General features: G+C 47.8%; 1 protein-coding gene across 2 annotated transcripts in view; it reads right to left on the bottom strand.

Annotated features, from left to right (window-relative positions):
• Nucleotides 1–18,158, bottom strand: part of LOC121283233 (protein KIAA0100-like) — an 82,360-nt gene that overhangs the window by 7,767 nt on the left and 56,435 nt on the right. For both annotated transcript variants that reach the window (XM_041197562.1, XM_041197563.1), the window contains 9 exons: nucleotides 17,128–17,249; nucleotides 16,214–16,369; nucleotides 14,629–14,750; nucleotides 11,812–11,992; nucleotides 11,182–11,268; nucleotides 7,169–7,279; nucleotides 3,898–4,036; nucleotides 2,491–2,624; nucleotides 53–154 (listed from right to left, as the gene is read on the bottom strand). In XM_041197562.1, the coding sequence (XP_041053496.1) occupies nucleotides 53–154; nucleotides 2,491–2,624; nucleotides 3,898–4,036; nucleotides 7,169–7,279; nucleotides 11,182–11,268; nucleotides 11,812–11,992; nucleotides 14,629–14,750; nucleotides 16,214–16,369; nucleotides 17,128–17,249 (1,154 nt within the window). The remainder of the gene's footprint in view (nucleotides 1–52; nucleotides 155–2,490; nucleotides 2,625–3,897; nucleotides 4,037–7,168; nucleotides 7,280–11,181; nucleotides 11,269–11,811; nucleotides 11,993–14,628; nucleotides 14,751–16,213; nucleotides 16,370–17,127; nucleotides 17,250–18,158) is intronic.

Genomic DNA, 18,158 nt, shown 5'->3' with positions numbered 1-18,158 from the left:
GGGCTAGATACCGAGTAAAACTCCCTCTACACTTTTTTGACAGTAATCGCACCTTGTAGCTGACACAAAGAGGGACCTGTGGAATCTTCACATAGATGAAGGAATTGTTCATTGCAGCTCTTTCCTTCATCTTATCAATGTCGTCCACTGGATGCTGTAAGGAGAAATGGATAGACTCACAGAGTGAACGATCTCAAGATCCTATTCCTGACAGGCCAGACAGTTGATGAGGGAAATCTGCCTTTACCTCAATGAGAAGGAGCTGTTAAAGCGGAGTGGTTTCCTGCTCCCCAGTGGCAGACCCCTGACCATGCCCAGTTATTTGGTCTCTGTTGGGCAGCAATGGGGTTGCTATAGCTGGTCTTTTTGACTCTGGCTTGGGAGGTTAAATCAACAAGGGATCCTGCTCCTGATCATCATCTAGTGAGTGGCTCCCCCTCCACCCTGATGTGTGGACTCAGACACAATGTTCTCCAGGGTGCAAATATCGTCAACAACACACCCCCCAAATCCACATGGGTGATTCCGGGGTATGACCAAGGTGCTAAAAGTCCAAGGAAGGCGGGAATTCTGGCAGGATTTAGGAATGCAGAGACTTTGGCCCCATTTCCCTCAACCGGGCCACAGTATTAGAGGTGTGGGGCCGAGCCTTGACCACCCATTAGCACCTTGGAGCCCGGGGAGCTGAGCTTTCACCAGACTGGGAGACTCCTGGGTTTTCCCAGACAATCAGGGATATTGTCGCCTGGGACTTGTCGTTCACGACACTAACTCGCTTTTATATAAAGAGAAAAATACTGCAGAAGCTGGAAATCTGAAATAAGAACAGAAAATGGTGGAAATACCCAGCAGTTCCGGCAGCATCTCTGAGAGTGAAAGAAAGGGTGGGATTTTTCCGGCCCCTCCCGCAAGCGGGATCTTCCGGTCCCGCCAAAGTCAATGGACTTGGCTGGATCGCCGCATCAGAATCCCCGCACCAGAGCCGGAAAATCCCGGGGGCTCTTCACTGCAGTGATTATCGAACAAAGTCTGACACCAAGTCACATAAGCCAGGTGCCCAAAAGCTTGGCCAAAGTGGAGAGAGAGGTAGAGAGGTTTAGGGAGGGAATTCCAGAGTGTGTGGCCCAGCCAGCTGAAGATATGGCTGCCAGTGGTGGAGTGATTAAAATGGGGGACGCTCAGGAGGCCGGAATTGGAGCAGCGCAGAGATCTCGGAGGGTTTGGGGCTGGAGGAGATTACAGAGATGGGTGGGGAGGTGAGGCCATGGAGGGGATATGAAAAGGAGGAGGAGAATTTTACAATCAAAACGTTGCTGGACTGGGAGCCAGTGTTGGTTAGAGAGCACAGTGGCTAATGGGTGAATGGAACTTGGTGCGAATGAGGATACAGGCAGCAGAGTTTGAATGAGTGAAGGGGGCACTTATCTGTCTCTTTGCCAGTCGGTGGATGGAGGAGATTTGAGTTGGTCCAGTCTGCAGCCCCAAGCTGCGATACACTGACATCTTTTACCCCTTTCCTCTGGCCAGTGAGCTCCACCCGCACCCCCTCCCACCAATGAGAACATTTCTACAGCTACTTTTAGAACCTCAGGATGTCCCAAATCACTTTACAGCCAATGAAGTACTTCTGAAATGTAGTCACTATTGTAATGTAGGAAATGCAGCAGCGAGTTTGTGCACAGCAAGCTCCCACAAACTGCAACGTGATAATGAACAGATAATCTGTATTCAGCAATGTTCGAGGAATAAGATTTGGCCAGGAAACCCTGAATCTTCCTGAAAGAGCAAAAAGAGCATTGATTGACATCTCATCCAACACTGCAGCACTCCCTCAGTACTGACCCTCTGACAGTGCAGCACCCCCTCAGTACTGACCCTATGACAGTGCAGCATTCCTTCAGTACTGACCCTCTGACAGTGCAGCACCCCCTCAGTACTGATCCTCCGACAGCTCAACACTCCCTCAGTACTGACCCTCTGACAGTGTGGCACTCCCTCAGTACTGACCCTCCGACAGCACAGCACTCCCTCAATACTGACCCTATGACAGTGCGGCACTCCCTCAGTACTGACCCTCCGACAGTGTGGCACTCCCTCAGTACTGACCCTCTGACAGTGTGGCACTCCCTCAGTACTGACCCTCTGACAGTGCTGTGCTCCCTCTGTTTTGAGTGTCAGACTGAATGAAGTGCTCTGGAGTTGATTTTGAATCCATAAACCTCTCACTTGAGGGGAAAGAGAGAGAGAGACAGAGAGAGTGCTCCACACTGAGCCATGGCTGACAGATCCTATAGCAGAATTTGGGGCAGAGGTGAGGATTTCCTGCCCTTGTGAATTCCCGTGAGAGTGCTGATGCAAGTGGCCCCAGCCAGCGTCAGCACTGTCAGGGAGAGCTGGGGAAGGAGGTGTGGGTGCAGGGTGGACGTGTGAAGAAAAAAAAGATTGGGAGAAGCAGAATCACTCTGATTAGCTGAGGGGGAGCTGACCTACCTCCGGAAGCTTCCTGAAGGATCTCCTCACTCCAGAGCCCCTGTTTAGTCCAGCAGAGACTCCTTTCCCAGCTCCCAATGTCACAGGTTCCTCAGGCACCATCAGCTGGCGAGACTTCACATTAACCGGAATCCCTGCTCAGAAAATCAAACGGACCATGTGTCAAAATGGTCAGTGTTCACCAACACCCACAGGCTCACCACCCCAATCCCCCACACTCGGCCCTGAGGCTCCCCCACGCTCAGCCCCCGCATCCACCGACACACACCCAGCCCAATACCCACACACCATGCACACAGCCGCACAGTCAGTTCCGTTTAATGGCTGCCAAGAGCAACACCCCTCCCCTGCCCGGCCCCGACAACCTCCCTGGAGCCTAACCTCTCCTAGCCCCACTCCCACGCTGGTCCTGACGCATTAGATCATAAGAAACAGGAGGAGTAGGCCATTCAGCCCCTCAAGCCTGCCCCACCATTCAGTAAGATCGTGGGTTGATCTGCCCCAGGCCTCAACTCCTCTTTGGTGACAGCTCCTCGTATCCCTCAGCTCCCCGATATTTCAAAAATCTATCTACCTCTTTAAATACTTTCAGTGATCTAGCCTCCACAACTCTCTGGGGTAGAGAATTCCAGACACTCACTACCCTCTGAGAGGAGAAATTCCTTCGCATCTCAGTTTTAAATGAGTGCCCCCTTATTCTGTAACTGTGTTCCCTAGTTCCAGATTCCCCCAATAGTGGAAACATCTTCTCAACATCCACCCTGTCAAGCCCCCTCAGAATCTTGTACGTTTCAATAAGATCACCCCTCATTCTTCTAAACTCTAACAAATAAAGGCCTAACCTGTTTAGCCGTTCTTGATACTTCAGTCTCTTCATCCCAGGAATCAGCCCAGTGAATCTCTTCTGAACTGCCTCCAATGTCAGTCTATCCTTTCTCAAATACAGGGACCAAAACTGTACACAGCACTCCAGGTGCGGCCTCACCAACACCCTGTACAGCTGTAACAAGACTTCCCTATTTTTAAACTCCAGCCTCCTAGCAACACAGGCCAGAATTCCATTTGCCGCCTTAATTACTTGCTGCACCTATTCGCTAATGTTTCGTGTTTCATGCACAAGAACACCCAGATCCCTCCTCCCCAGCCCAGCATCTTCCCGACCTCACACCTGCCCTGGCCCTGCCCCAGTCCCACCCCCACCCCATTCCCTGACCCGCCACTGGCCCCACCCCCTGCCAAGCTCAGCCCCAGCACCTCCCGAGATGGTCACCACCCCCTCCCTGCCCCCACCTCCCGACCACACCTCCTCCCGGCCCCAGCCCCCCCCACACCCTCCCGAGGCCCGCCACCACCCACTGGCCCCATCGCACCACACGAGCCACATTCTCCACTCCTTGCTGCTTTCACCTGTTGTCACCAGTTTGGATTTGTCTTCTTCATCAGCTCCTGATTCATCCTCTTCAACATTTCGCCCAGGAAAGAAGAAGCCCATCATCCTCCTGAAGAACTGAATGGTGAGCTGAATGGTCAATGGGACCACATTCACCTGAAACCGAGGTGCAAAGGTGGTTCATCAGTGCTGACGGATGCCATAACCCCACCCCCATCCAGCTTCCCTCTGTCACCCTGACCCCGCCCCCATCCGGCTTCCCTCTGTCACCCTGACCCCCGGCCCCATCGGCTTCCCTCTGTCACCCTGACCCCGCCCCCATCCGGCTTCCCTCTGTCACCCTGACCCCGCCCCCATCCAGTTTCCCCTGTCACCCTGACCCCACCCCCAACCGGCTTCCCTCTGTTACCTTGACCTCACCCCAACATATAGAAACATAGAGAAAATCGGAGCAGGAGTAAGTCATTCAGCCCTTCAAGCCTGTTCCACCATTCAATATGATCATGGCTGATCCTCTATCTCAATATCACACTCCTGCACTCTCTCTATACCCCTTGATGCCTTTAGAGTCCAGCAATCTATTTCCTCCTTAAATATATTCAGTGACTTGGCCTCCACAGCCTTCTGTGGTAGAGAATTCCACAGGTTCACTACCCTCTGAGTGAAGAAGTTTCTCCTCATCTCAGTTCTAAATGGCCTACCCCGTATCCTGAGATTGTAACCCCTTGTTCTGGATCCCCCAACTAGAGGAAACATCATCCCTGCATCCGGTCTGCCCAGTCCTGAAAGAATTTTATACATTTCAATGAGGTCTCCTTGCATTCTTCTAAACTCCAGTGAATAGTTGACCCACCCTCTCCTCATACAACAATCCTGCCATCCTCGGAATTAGTCTGGTGAATCTTTGCTGCACTCCCTCTATGGCAAGAATATCCTTTCTTAGGTAAGGAGACTAGAACTGCACAGAATACTCCAGGTGTATAGCTATAGTAAGACGTACTTGTTCTTGTACTCAAGTCCTCTCACAATGAAGGTCAACATACCATTTGCCTTCCTAACTGCTTGCTGCACCTGCATGTTTGCTTTCAGTGACTGGTGTACAAGGACACCCAGGTCCCTTTGTACATCAACATTTCCCAATCTAACACCATTTAAATAATACTCTGCCATTCTGTTTTTCCTACTGAAGTGGGCAACTTCACACTTATCCACATTATTCTGCATCTGCCAGGTACTTGCCCACTCACTCAACTTGTCTAAATCACCTTGAAGTCTCTTTACAAAGGAATGTATAATGTTGCCATGCCTGCACCCAGTTCTCTCTCTGCCACCCTGACCCCACCTCCGCCTGCTGTCCCTCTGCCGCCACCAACATCTCGTCAAGCTTCGCTCCTTGCTCAGGATCTCCCCCTTCTCTTTCCTGTCAGCAGTACCGCCCACCTGATCTTCAATACACTCTTCCACGTTCACCACTATAAGGTGTTAACTGAAAAGCAGAAACATCAGCAACAACTTAGAAAATAAGAATCTGAGTGAGGGAGAAGAGCAAAGAGATCTCAGGATATGGATGCTCATGTTATTAAAAGCAACATCACAGGTTAGCAAAGCAACTTAAAAAGCTAACAAAGCTCTGAGATTTAATCCCAGGGCTATAAAACTCTAAAGAAATGAAGTTATGTTAAACTTGTATCGAGCCCTGGTGAGGCCACGCTTAAGAGAATTGTGCATAGTTAGAGATTCCAAAAAGGCCATAGAAGCACTGGAGAAAGGTTTACAAGGATTGTGTCAGGGCTGAGAAATTACACCTATCCAGGGGGGATTTACTAGGTTAAGGCTTTTTCCTTTTAAAAAAGAGTTGATCTAATAGAGGTCTTTCAAGTGAGGAATTGATTGGGCAGTTTAGATCTGAAGGTAATTATTCCACTTGTGGAGAATTCAAAACTAGGGCCATAAATGGAAATTAGTTACAAATAAGTTTAAGTGGGAATGCAGGAGAAACCACTTTACTCAGACAGTGGTGAGAACGTGGAACTCGCTGCCACAGGGAGTGGTCGAAATAAACAGCTTCAATATTTTCAAAAGGAACCTAGACGAGTACATGAGAGAAAAGGGGATAAAGAGATAAACTGAAGGACTGAGATGAGGGAGATGGGATTGTAGCAGACCCACACAGACCAATGGACCAAACGGTCTGTTTCCATACTGGAAATTCAATATAACTGTTTCCTCACTGAATGTGAAACTAGCTCATCTCCCAGTCTGGATTCTAAGTCAACATTGCCCAGAATTTCAAAACTGAGTCTTCTCCCCCTCCCCTCAAACCTCGCCCAAACCTCCCCCTTCCCTTCAAACCTCCCCCTCTCCTCAAACCTTCCCTCTCTCCCAAACTCCCCCTCCCCTTCCACAAGCCTCTGCACACCCAAGGAATGTGAACACAAGGATAAGAATTTTAAAGCTGACATGTTGCCAGACCAGGAAACCGTGTAGCTCAGTGGACACACGGGCTGTTGGGTGAATGTGATTTCCGATTCAGGCAGAAGAGTTTTGGATGAAGATTATGGAGAGGGTAAGATGGGAGGGCAGCAAGAAAGTGTTGGAATAGCCCGGATAAAGCACCACAATCCAAACACAGATGGATTCCAGAGATGATAAAGTCACCTCTGAAATATTCTCTCCTTGTGGATTCCAGGTATAGGCAAAAGATTATTTTGGAACATGGCAGATCCTGCGAATTTATCCATTTCCAGCTGGATTTAGGGTTCTGCCTGTATCATAACTTGCATCAAATTCTGTTCACCCATCACCCCTGTGCTCGATGGCCGACCATCTCAATTTTCAAATTCTCACCTACATATTCAAATCTCTCCATGGCCTCCCTCCTCCTATCTCTCTCCCTCCATGATCTCCGCGATCCTCCAATTCTAGCCCCTTGCACATTCCCGACTTTAATCGCTCCACCATTGGTGGCCGTGCCTTCAGCTGCCTGGGCCCCTAAGCTCTGGAATTCTCTCCCTCAGACTCTCTGCCTCCCTCTCCTCCTTTCAGATACTCCTTTAAAACCTCTCGCATCAAGCTTTTGGTCACCTGTACTAATATCCTCTTTAACGTGATGGTGGGCAGTCTGTACTGATGATAGATCAGTGTGTGTGTGATGTGTGGCAGGGGTGGGTTCCATGGTGAGGCAGTCTGTCCTTATTTTCTAACTCTGCAATCCCAAGTTTCCTTGATGACTGGATCACAGGTTGCAGTTGGCTCTCACGTAACTCGAGTGATTGGTTAAAAACTTACCTCAAAGTGCTCTTTCACTGAGATCCCGCCCACTGGGGGCCGCACCTTGCTGAAGATTCTCAGAGCGAGTTGCCGGGCTGACTGCGAGGGATTCTGAGGCCGCAACACCACCTGGGCAAAACCCAAACATTAAACCTGAGCGTGCAAGTGGTCGGAGTTTCAACATCCCGTATTTCAGTGTAAAACAGGCAAGGAGGGTTTAACTAACTAATAAACCAAAGAAAATAGCAAGTTAATGATGTTCACATATGAGCGTGCAACGTACGTGAAAAATATCCCCACACTACAAACACACAAACACACAGGCACGGTCAGGTACACACACAGAGATACAGACACAATACGCACAACTGGAAAATCAGGAGTTGACTGACTCTCCGCTTCCTAATCCCGGGGCAACTGAAGCATTCTCTGACACACTGACTCTGGTCAGTTAAGTCAGCATAGGTTCTACATGTCCCCTGAGGATCAGTATCAATAAGGGTAGGTGAGGACTGGTCCACTCAATACCCTGGTGAACCCACAATCGATTCACCATTGCTGTTAAGAACCACATGGTGTAAAGTGATCTGCCCGAGGTGACCTCCTCTGTTACTTTCTCCTCTCCTCGTGGTCTTGCGCTTTCCTCTTCAGTTGCTTGCAGGAGCCTCCTACTTCCAATTTCAAGTTGTTTAACACCATCATTCCCTTTCTCCGTCTTGGTCTCCATCCCTCTAATCTTCCTTCAATCACCTCCTTCAGCAAGTTCCCATGCCTTAGAAATGGCCAATCGAACCTCGTTGCCTGTTCTTGATGATGTTTCACTGACGATCTTTCCTCCTCCACCATCCTGAGAATTTCTTCACTGCTCTCGTGTTCTCTCCAGCTGACCTGCCCCATCCTTCTCCAGAACCACATTTCACAGCTTTCTGTCTTTGGATGTCCACTTTTCTCCAGGGCCATTTTCAGCCCAGTACAATAGCGCACTCCAAATCACAGTCTCGGTGATTCTTTTCTTAAGATCTCTACTCATTCTTATTACTTACAGGTTGAAAGCAAATCAGAAAATGCTGGAAACAACAGCTGGCCAGGCCCAAAGAGAGACACGGATCATCTCCTCAGGGAGCCTTAGATGTTGTTTATTTCCAGCATTATGTTTTTCATTATTGGCTCCCATCAGGTACAGTTCAACATAAACCAATAATCTAGAGTGAAACTCCCAGTGCAATACTGAGGGTGAGCTGCACTGTCGGAGGGTCAGTACTGAGGGAGAGCTGCACTGTCGAAGGGTCAGTACTGAGGGAGTGCCGCAGTGTTGGAGGGTCAGTACCGAGGGAGTGCTACACTGTCGGAGGGTCAGTACTGAGGGAGTTCCGCACTGTCAGAGAATCAGTACTGAGGGAGTTCCGCACTGTCAGAGGGTCAGTATTGAGGGAGTGCTGCACTGTCAGAGGGTCAATACTGAAGGACTGCTGCAATGTCGAAGAGTCGGTACTGAGAGAGTGCAGTTGAAGTTGCCATCTTTCAGGAGAGATATTAAACTGAGGCCCTACCTGGGAATCTGTGTGTGGAGCCAGAAGAAATAGGAGAGATACTGAATGAATACTTCTCATCAGTATTCACCAAAAAGAAGGACTTAGTGGTCGATTTGTCAAAGAAGAGTGTGTAGATAGCCTGGATCATGTTGAGATCAAAAAAGAGGTGTTAAGCATCTTGAAGAATATTAAGGTGGATAAGTCCCCAGGGCTAGATGGGATCTACCCCAAAGTACTGAGGGAGGCAAGGGAGGAGATTGCTGGGCCTTGACAGAAATCTTTGTATCCTCACTGGCTACGGGTGAGGTCCCAAAGCACTGGAGAATGGCCAATGTTGTCCCATTGTTTAAGAAAGGTAGCAGGGATAATCCAGGAAATTACAGGCTGGTGAGCCTTACGTCAGTGGTAGGGAAATTATTGGAGAAGATTCTTTGTGACAGGATTTACTAACCATTTGGAAGCAAATGGGCGTATTAGTGAGAGGCAGCATGGTTTTGTGAAGGGGAGGTCGTGTCTCACTAACTTGATCGAGTTTTTCGAGGAAGTGACAAAGGTGATTGACGATGGAAGGGCAGTGGATGTTATATACATGGATTTCAGTAAGACCTTTGACAAGGTCCCTCATGGCAGACTGGTACTGAAGGTAAAGTCGCACGGGATCAGAGGTGAGCTGGCAGGATGGATACAGAATTGGCTTGGTCATAGAGGACAGAGGGTAGCAGTGGAAGGGTGCTTTTCTGAATGGAGAGCTGTGACTAGTGGAGTTCCGCAGGGATCAGTGCTGAGACCTTTGCTGTTTGTGTTATACATAAATGATTTGGAGGAAAATGTAACTGGGCTAATTAGTAAGTTTGCAGATGACACCAAGGTTGAAGGAGTTGCAGATAGTGAAGAGGATTGTCAAAGGATACAACAGGATATAGATCGGTTGGAGACTTGGGCGGAGAAATGGCAGATGGAGTTTAATCCGGACAAATGCAAGGTAATGCATTTTGGAAGGCCTAATACAGGCAGGAATTACACAGTAAATGGCAGAACCCTTAAGTGCATCAACGGGCAGAGGGATCTGGGTGTACAGGTCCACAGGTCACTGAAAGTAGCAACGCAGGTGGATAAGGTAGTCAGGAAGGCTTTGGCATGCTTGCCTTCATTGGCAGGGGTATTGAGTATAAAAGCTGGGAAGTCATGCTGCAGCTGTATAGAACCTTGGTTAGGCCACACTTGGAATATTGCGTGCAATTCTGGTCACCACATTACCAGAAGGATATGGAGGCGTTGGAGAGGGTGCAGAGGGGGTTTACCAGGATGCTGGCTGGTCTGGAGGTTATTAGCTATGAGGAGAGGTTGGAGAAACTCTGATTATTCTCACTAGAGCGACGGAGATTGAGGGGCGACTTGATAGAAGTTTACAAAGTTATGAGTGGCGTGGACAGAGTAGATAGTCAGAAGCTTTTACCCAGGGTGGAAGAGTCAATTACTAGGGGACATAGATTTAAGGTGAGAGGAGAAAACTATAGAGGAGATGTGCGGGCAAGTTTGTTACGCAGAGGGTAGTGAGTGTCTGGAATTCGCTGCCAGAGGAGGTGGTGGAAGCAGGTACGATAGTGGTGTTTAAGAGGCAGCTTGACAAATACATGAATAGGATGGGAATAGAGGGATACGGACACTGGAAGTGCAAAATGTTTTAGTTGACGGGCAATATGATCATCGCAGGCTTGGAGGGCTGAAGGGCCTGTTCCTGTGCTGTATGTTTCTTTGTTCTTTGTTCTTTCTGTCTAACTGAGAGACAGCAAAATTCCAGGACACTCTCTGAGGAGCTGGGAATTCTCCTCAGTGTCCTGGGTCCAAAATTCTATCCTCAGGCAATAAGAAAGAAACAGATTTATCTCAACTGCTGTTTACGACAACTTGCTGTGTGTTAATTGAGTGCTCTATTTAAATAATAATATGGTAGGCCCATGAGCCAGTTGTGTCATTCTATTAGATCATGGCTGATCTATAGATTAATTCCATCTTGGTTCCAGATCCCTCAATATCCTTAATACTCACACCCAAGAAAAACTGATCATCTCAGTTTTCAGCCTCAGCAGGGGGCAACTTTCAGATTTCCACTCCCCTCTGTGTGAGGAAGTGCTTCCTGACATCACCCCTGAATAGCCTGGTTCGAATTTTAAGGGCTTTCCAACCCCTCACCACAGGAAATGCTTTCTCACCATCGACCCTACTGAATCCTTCAATCATCTTAAATGTCTTGATTAGATCACCAACTTAATCTTCTAGGGGTATCGTTTAAGTTTATATTTCCAGCAAAGTGCACTCCAGATTGTAACGGACACGAGCTCCAGGTGCAGGAATCTATCACAGTGTTCCTCATTCCTTTACATCGCTCCTAAATATTAACAGTGACTGTTCATCAAAGTAATTCATAGTAGCTGAAACTCTCTCGTGTTCCTAGGGAAGTTGAGGAGGTGCTGTATAAACACAGGTCACTCTGCTTACCTTGTACAGGGAGCTTGGGAGCAGGTTGTTCATGGTGAAGGCCCCCAGCTCCAGCAGATGCTCTGCTGTGTCATCTGATTTATTCACCTGTAGGAAAAGAGAATACTCAGTCCTGGATGATAGAATCCAAGCAGACAGACTCTCTGAAACTGAACAAACCGTCCCTGACCGGGCTGTCCCTCTGTGTAGTGACCCTCTGTAAACAAAACGATCCTCCATGACCAGACTGACCCTCTGTGTTCTCTCTCTCACTTCCTTGATAAACAACACTTAGTCAAGTAAACCTCCCCACCACGTGGTGTGTGTGACAGTGACTGCAACCTTCCTTGTGGATCAGTGCTAGGGAGGTGGTGAGGAGGTAGGATTGAGGAACAGGGTGAGGGAGGTGGGATTCAGCTATCAAAGAGGGGACAGCTTTTTGGGACTGATGGGTTCCATGTGGCCCTAAAAATCCTTATATTTATACATTGGATAACCCATCACCGGGAATTCCCTTGGTCCCCAATTCCTTCGATTGGTCCCCAGTTCCCTCGACTGGACCCCAGCTCCCCGCCTCTGGTCCCCAGCTCCCCGCGTCTGGTCCCCAGCTCCCCACTACTGATCTCCGGTTTCCATACAGGTTCCCGTTACCTTGCTGTACAGGAATCGCTGCAGCTCCAGCTCAGCTATGCCAAGTTGCCCATCCTCCTCCGTCAGCCTCCAGCGCGCCTGGGCGAAGTAAATCTCAGTACGCCTCACTACACTGATATCCTCCTGCTGCTTACGGAGCTCCAGCTTGTTTGCTCGCTGCAGCTGGAAATCCTTAAAACACCTGAAAGGCACAGGGTCAAGGGATCAAGCAGGGTCAGCAGATCATGGGGCAAAGAGATCAAAGCGGTAAACAAGACCCCGTGGCTTGGCGTGAGATGGAAGGACTGCTAGTATTCTGTTAGTGGGATCTTGCTGTGCTTTTTGGCTGTCATATTACTAAATACTTCATGGGCTGTAGGAAAAGTATATTTACATTTCTAATGGCAACTCCACTTCAAGAAGTACTTCAATGTCTCTGAAATGCTTTGGGACATCCTGAGATTGTGAAAAGGGATATAGAAAGGGAGATTCTTCCTTTCAGACTGTATAAGGGAAAACAAAAATATCATTTAAATGGCATTTTTATAAATTAGTCTCTGTTTGTTGTTGATCAGAACTTTCCAGGAGGCTCGAGGTAAATACAAGTGACAGGGTTACTCAGTTCAGCTTAGAAGATTAAGAGGTGATCAAACAGGAGATGTTGGTGATTAAAGGATTCGATGGGGTAGGTAGAGAGAAACCATTTCCTCTGGTGGGGCCGGTGAGTTGGGGAGTCCCGAACCTTAAAACCAGAGCCAGGCTGTTCAGGGGTGGTGTCCAAAAAGCACTTCGTCACACAAAAGGGAGTGGGAATCTAGAACTCTCCTTCCCAGGCTGTGAGAAGGAGGGGAGAACTGGGGTGCGTGGGAGGTGGGTGGTGGGGGGGGTGGGGTCAATTGGTGCTTTCAAGATTGAGATCGATAGATTTTTGTTGGGTAATTTAGGGATAAGGTAAATAACATTGCCAACCCTCCAGGACTGGCCTGGAATCTCCAGGAATTGAAGATCAATCTCCAGGACACTGCTGTGTGAAATCCTGGAGAAAAATCATCAGGACATTAAAAAAAATTGTTCTATTTTTCATTTTATTTGAACATTTCACCGGATATAAAAATATTGAAAATGGGGGAAAAAGGCAACTTGACTGACAATCAAGCATCATCCAATTGGGTAATGTATCTTTCTGCTATCCAATTACCATGGGAAGGCAATACGTCATAAGGATGGATTGTTGGCCAACTAGTGGGGGCTAGTCATGTGATGAAACCTCCAGGAATACATTTAATCAGAGTTGGCAACCCTACAGGTAAATGGAATTGAGGCCATGATCCAACTGAATGACAGAACAGGTTTGAGGGGCTGAAGGGCCTCTTCCTGATCCTATATCCATAAAGGCGATGCAGTCATTGATTATTGGCTCAGTGCTGTACTTAGACTCTATTCCACATGCTACCTAGAGACTGGAATGGTCCCTGAGTCAGGCTAGTATCTCAAGGGCCCATTCTATCAAATATTGGTCCAATTCGCCCTTAGATTTTCCCACAACATCCGCACCCCCAATCCCAACCGACCCCCACCCTCAGCCAGCACCACTTCCACCTACTCACCATTCTTTGTTTAATGCCCTAAGTGTGTTCGCTTTCAGGAAAGATTGAGTGAGCAAACAGGCAGAAGGGTAACAGGAACAACCAAGGTTATCACTGCTGCCATTCAGCTAGCAACCATAAGATGAAATCAGCAAAGTTGGTAAGAAAAATGCAGTGTCTATTGACAGACATGTGAGAACCAATGAGTTGGAGTCTGTGTGGGCTTTAAGGCAACACTCTCAGCAGACGGTCTACCTATGGCAAACAAAGTTAATTTACTCAGCAGACAGTGTGTTTAAACAGTGCACGACAGCAAACAGTCTAGAGAGTCTATTTAAAAACAGTCAGTACGAACTACAGCAAATAGAACTCACGACCAAAACTGCAGCAACATCTCCCAATAAGAGGAGAGTTGTTACACCAGGAAAATACAGTGAATGGAGGATACTCAATACAAATTCTGTGACTAAAATCAATCCCTGTCACTCAAAGAAAGAAAGACTTGCATTTATATAGCACTTTTCATGAACACCAGACATCTCAAAGCTCTTCAGTCATTGAAGTGTAGTCACTGTTATAATGTTTGAAATGCAGCAGCCAATTTGCACACAGCAAGATCCCACAAACACCAATGTAATATTGACCTGATCTATTTTTTTGTGATGTTGATTGAGCGATAAATATTGGCCAGAACACTGGGGATAACTTCCCTGTTCTTCTTCAAAATAGGACCATGGGATCCTTTATATCCAATTGAGAGAGTTCTTCCGAAAGGCAGCATTTCCAACAGTGCAGCATTCCCTCAGTATTGCACTGCAGTGTCAGCCTTGATTTTAATGCTCAAACCCTGGAGTGGGACTTAAACCCAGAACCTTGTAAATCAGACTGAGACTGAGGCACAGCTGACACACAAACTTACAGCAGTGAGGTTTCCGAGTGGGACTGCCGGAGAAACTATCCAAACGTCATTATTTGATCTGGGAATAATAAGATCACTGTATGTAACCAAAAAACAGTGCAAGACTGCATTAAGTGAGGAAGTCAGTGTAGAGTGAGAGAGTCAGTGCAAACGACTGGCCCCGTGTAACAGGATTGTGTAATGAGTACAGTACTGTGTAATGGGGTCAGTGTACCGGAATTGTGTAATAGGTTCAGTACATATGACTGGGTCAGTGTAACAGGAAGGTGCAATGGGGCCGTTATGTAGAGACCCAGTTAAATACAGGAGTGAGTGAGAGAGCTCTGCACTTGCCTGATTAGGATGTTGAGCTCCTCGCTCTTGGCCTGAAGGTCCATCTTCTCCTGGTTCAACCGTGTCTGCAGGTCCTGGCTCTGTTTTATCAGCACGTTGCTCCTGAGGTCATCCTGCAGTGACTTTGAGAGAATGACCAATAATCCTCATCCAACATATTGTTTCCTCACAAAACTCAGTAGAACATTGAAATTATGGCTCAACGGGTTACACTCTCATCCCTAAATCAGAGGGTCCTGGGTGCAAGTCCCACTCCAGAGATTTGAGCACATAGTCCAGGTTAACACTCAAAGCAGAACTGGGGGAGTGCCAAACTGTTGGTGGGTCAGTACTGAGAGAGTGCCACATTGTCAGAGGGGCAGTACTGAGGGAGTGCCGCACTGTCAGAGGATCAGCACTGAGGGAGGACTGCACTTTCAGAGGTTCAGTCCTGAGGGTGCACCACACTGTCTGAGTCAGTGCTGAGGAAGCATCGAGGACAGTCGGTACTGAGGGAGTGCCGCACTGTCGGAGGGTCAGTACTGAGGGAGTGCTGCATTAACAGAGGGTTAAGTTCCTCCATCAGTGCATGGCTGTGAGTTAGTCTGCATCCTTGCAATCTCCCCAGTCTTCTCTGCACATTCCTGAGACACAGGATCTTTGTCTGCTTTGTTGGATTCTCCTGCATTTCCTCTGCTATTCTGTCATTTACACCTCCTCCGAACCCAACCTTTTCTTTACTTGTCTCATAACCCTTTGCCTTGCACCATCATCTCTTTTTTTCATTTAATCGCTCCTGCCCCTTTCCACCCCAGCAGCGACCTGGAATTGTACACCACAGGAGATGACTATTCACCCATCATGCCTGTGCTGGCTCTTTACTGGAGCTATCTAATTAGTATCACTGTCCGTCCACCCCTGCTTACACTGCAAACCTTTCCTGTTCAAGCATTCATCCATTTGAAAGTTCCTGTTGAATATGCTTCCACCGCCCTTTCAGGCAGAGCGTTCCAGATCATAGAAACTTCTTCGGTAAAGAGAAAATCTGATCCCTCACTCTAGTTCTTCAGTTTCTGTTTTCTTCATTTGTCCAACGCTTTCCCTGGCTCTGTTCTCACTTAAAAGCTGGTTATTGGTCGCTGACCTTTCACATTAACGGAGACATTTCTCTCTCCACAGATACCATCTAATCTGCTGAGCATTTCTGATCCTTTCTGGTTTTATTATAGATACATCACTGGCACACAACACTCCATACAGAGGAGACTTGAGCATCCCCGATTTTAATCGGCTATTGGCAGCCATGTCTTCAGCTGTCGAGGCCCTAAGCTCTGGAATTCCCTCCCTAAACCTCTCAGACTCCCCACTTCCCTTTCCTTTCCAATCTACTTATTTGACCAAACTTTTGGCCACCTGTCCTAATATCTCCTTAGGTGTCTCAGTGTCAAATTTTGTCTGGTTCCAGTCCTATGAAATGTCTTGGGATGTTTTACTATGTTAAAGGTGCTAGAGAAATGTAGGCTGTAGTTGTAGGCAGTGGGTTGGGAATGGGAGGGGCTCTGTATTTCTGCTGACCGTTAGCAGGTAGAATAAGAGGCTCAGTTACCTTCATGATCAGGTAGATTTGTTTCTCATGCTGTCGTATCCGTGTAACATGCTTCCTCACCGCATCCTGAAGATGGAGGATGCTATTCCTCTGCTCCTCGGGATTGCTGGAGATCTCCAGCTGGAAGCGGACTCGCTGTTTTCGCTCACTGTGTTCCTGCAAATGCAGAAAGGATACAAGAAACCTCATCCTGGTGATCATGTCTCCCACACACTGATACCGACTACGGTACAGGTTCCACACACACTGACTCTCACTGGGGTACGGGTTACACACACACTGACTCGCACTGGGGTACGGGTTACACACACACACACTGACTCGCACTGGGGTACAGGTTACACACACACACTGACTCTCACTGGGGTACGGGTTACACACACACACACACACACACAGACTCTCACTGGGGCACGGGTTACACACACACACACTGACTCTCACTGGGGTACGGGTTACACACACACACACACACTGACTCTCACTGGGGTACACATTTCATGGATCTCGGTAGGCTATTCAATGTTATGCAGCATTGCCCTCTCCTGCCCTTGCCCTAACACCACCCCCGCCTGAACTCTACATCTGCGAATTCTGACCCTGGATCACTGGACAGAGATGAGGAGCAGGAATCCAGTCCACAGTTCTCTTCTTTGTCCTGGTGAGACAGGGCAGTGGTGGGGTAGGCACGAATTGTGCAATGTGTAAACCTGCACTCATCCCACAACCATCAGCTAACAGAGTGGGCTGGGGATCAAACTGCAGACACTTCTGCCTTCAGCAATGAATAATCCCAGACACAGGTTTTATTTCTGGCACATACATACATTCCAGGAGTTAACAATCACAGACACACACACACATACTCCAGGGACTAATAATCCCAGAATTATCAATCTCTACAAGCGACGTACTTTACGTTTCGGTTCAACAAGCAGCAGTAGGTTGTTGACAATGTCCAGGATCATGGCATACTGGACCGGGTTGGTGGATATCTCAAGGTCGTGGTGGATCAAGGTGAAAGTGTCCACAGCGCCTAAGTCCAAATTGCATTCAAAGTAAAGAGAGCCAGAGAAAATAAAACACAAATAAAGGGAGACTATTACATTGAGACAGAGAACCACACAACGACTTCCCAACTGGCTGCATTGCTAAGGGTGGGAGCCTATCCTGTGTATCTGACTGCAAGCTTCTGCTGGGAGAGTGGGGGAGGGACAGCTCCATACAGTGACACCACAAGTACCAGCCGTCGGGAGATTATCAGGTAAATTCACCCAGCAATCACCCCCAGGGCTGCTTTCTTAAAGGAAATTGGTGAACCAGTTGTGTTTTTACAACAATGCAACAGCTTCATGCCAGAGTCTTTTTAAGCTGCTGTAAGTAACTGGGATTGATATCATGCAGATAATTTGTATTATATAACTACCCTCCATTTAGTTGGAGATTTAATTCTGCTGTACTCGGGTGACTCTGTTAGCTATCATTTATGAATAAGTTAAAACCACAAGTCCTGCCTGCACCCAAACTCTTTGAAGAGCGTTATTCACTCCGTTCATTGCCCATTCCTAGTTGCCCTGAGAAAGTGGTGATGGGCCAGCTTCTTAAACTGCTGATGGTGAGTATAATACAACTGGGTGACTTGCTCGGCCACTTCAGAAAGCAGTTAAGAGTCAGCCACATTGCTGTGGGTCTGGAGTCACATGTAGGCCAGACCGGGTAAGAACAGCAGATTTCCTTCCCTAAAGGACATTAATGAACTAGTTGGGGTCTTATGAGAGTCTGACAGCTTCAAGGCCACTCTTAATGAGTTTTTTTTTAAATCTAAGTTCAAATTCTGACTCCAAAAATGCGATAGTCGACCATACATTCTCTGGATTATATAGAATTTACAGAGTGTTTCTGCTCCACAGGAGTCTCCTCTCATCCTCTCACACTATCAGATATC

This window comes from Carcharodon carcharias, chromosome 10 (genome assembly GCF_017639515.1).
Source record: "Carcharodon carcharias isolate sCarCar2 chromosome 10, sCarCar2.pri, whole genome shotgun sequence".
Classification (NCBI taxonomy): Eukaryota; Metazoa; Chordata; class Chondrichthyes; order Lamniformes; family Lamnidae; genus Carcharodon; species Carcharodon carcharias.
This window is presented reverse-complemented; position numbering and strand designations above follow the sequence as displayed.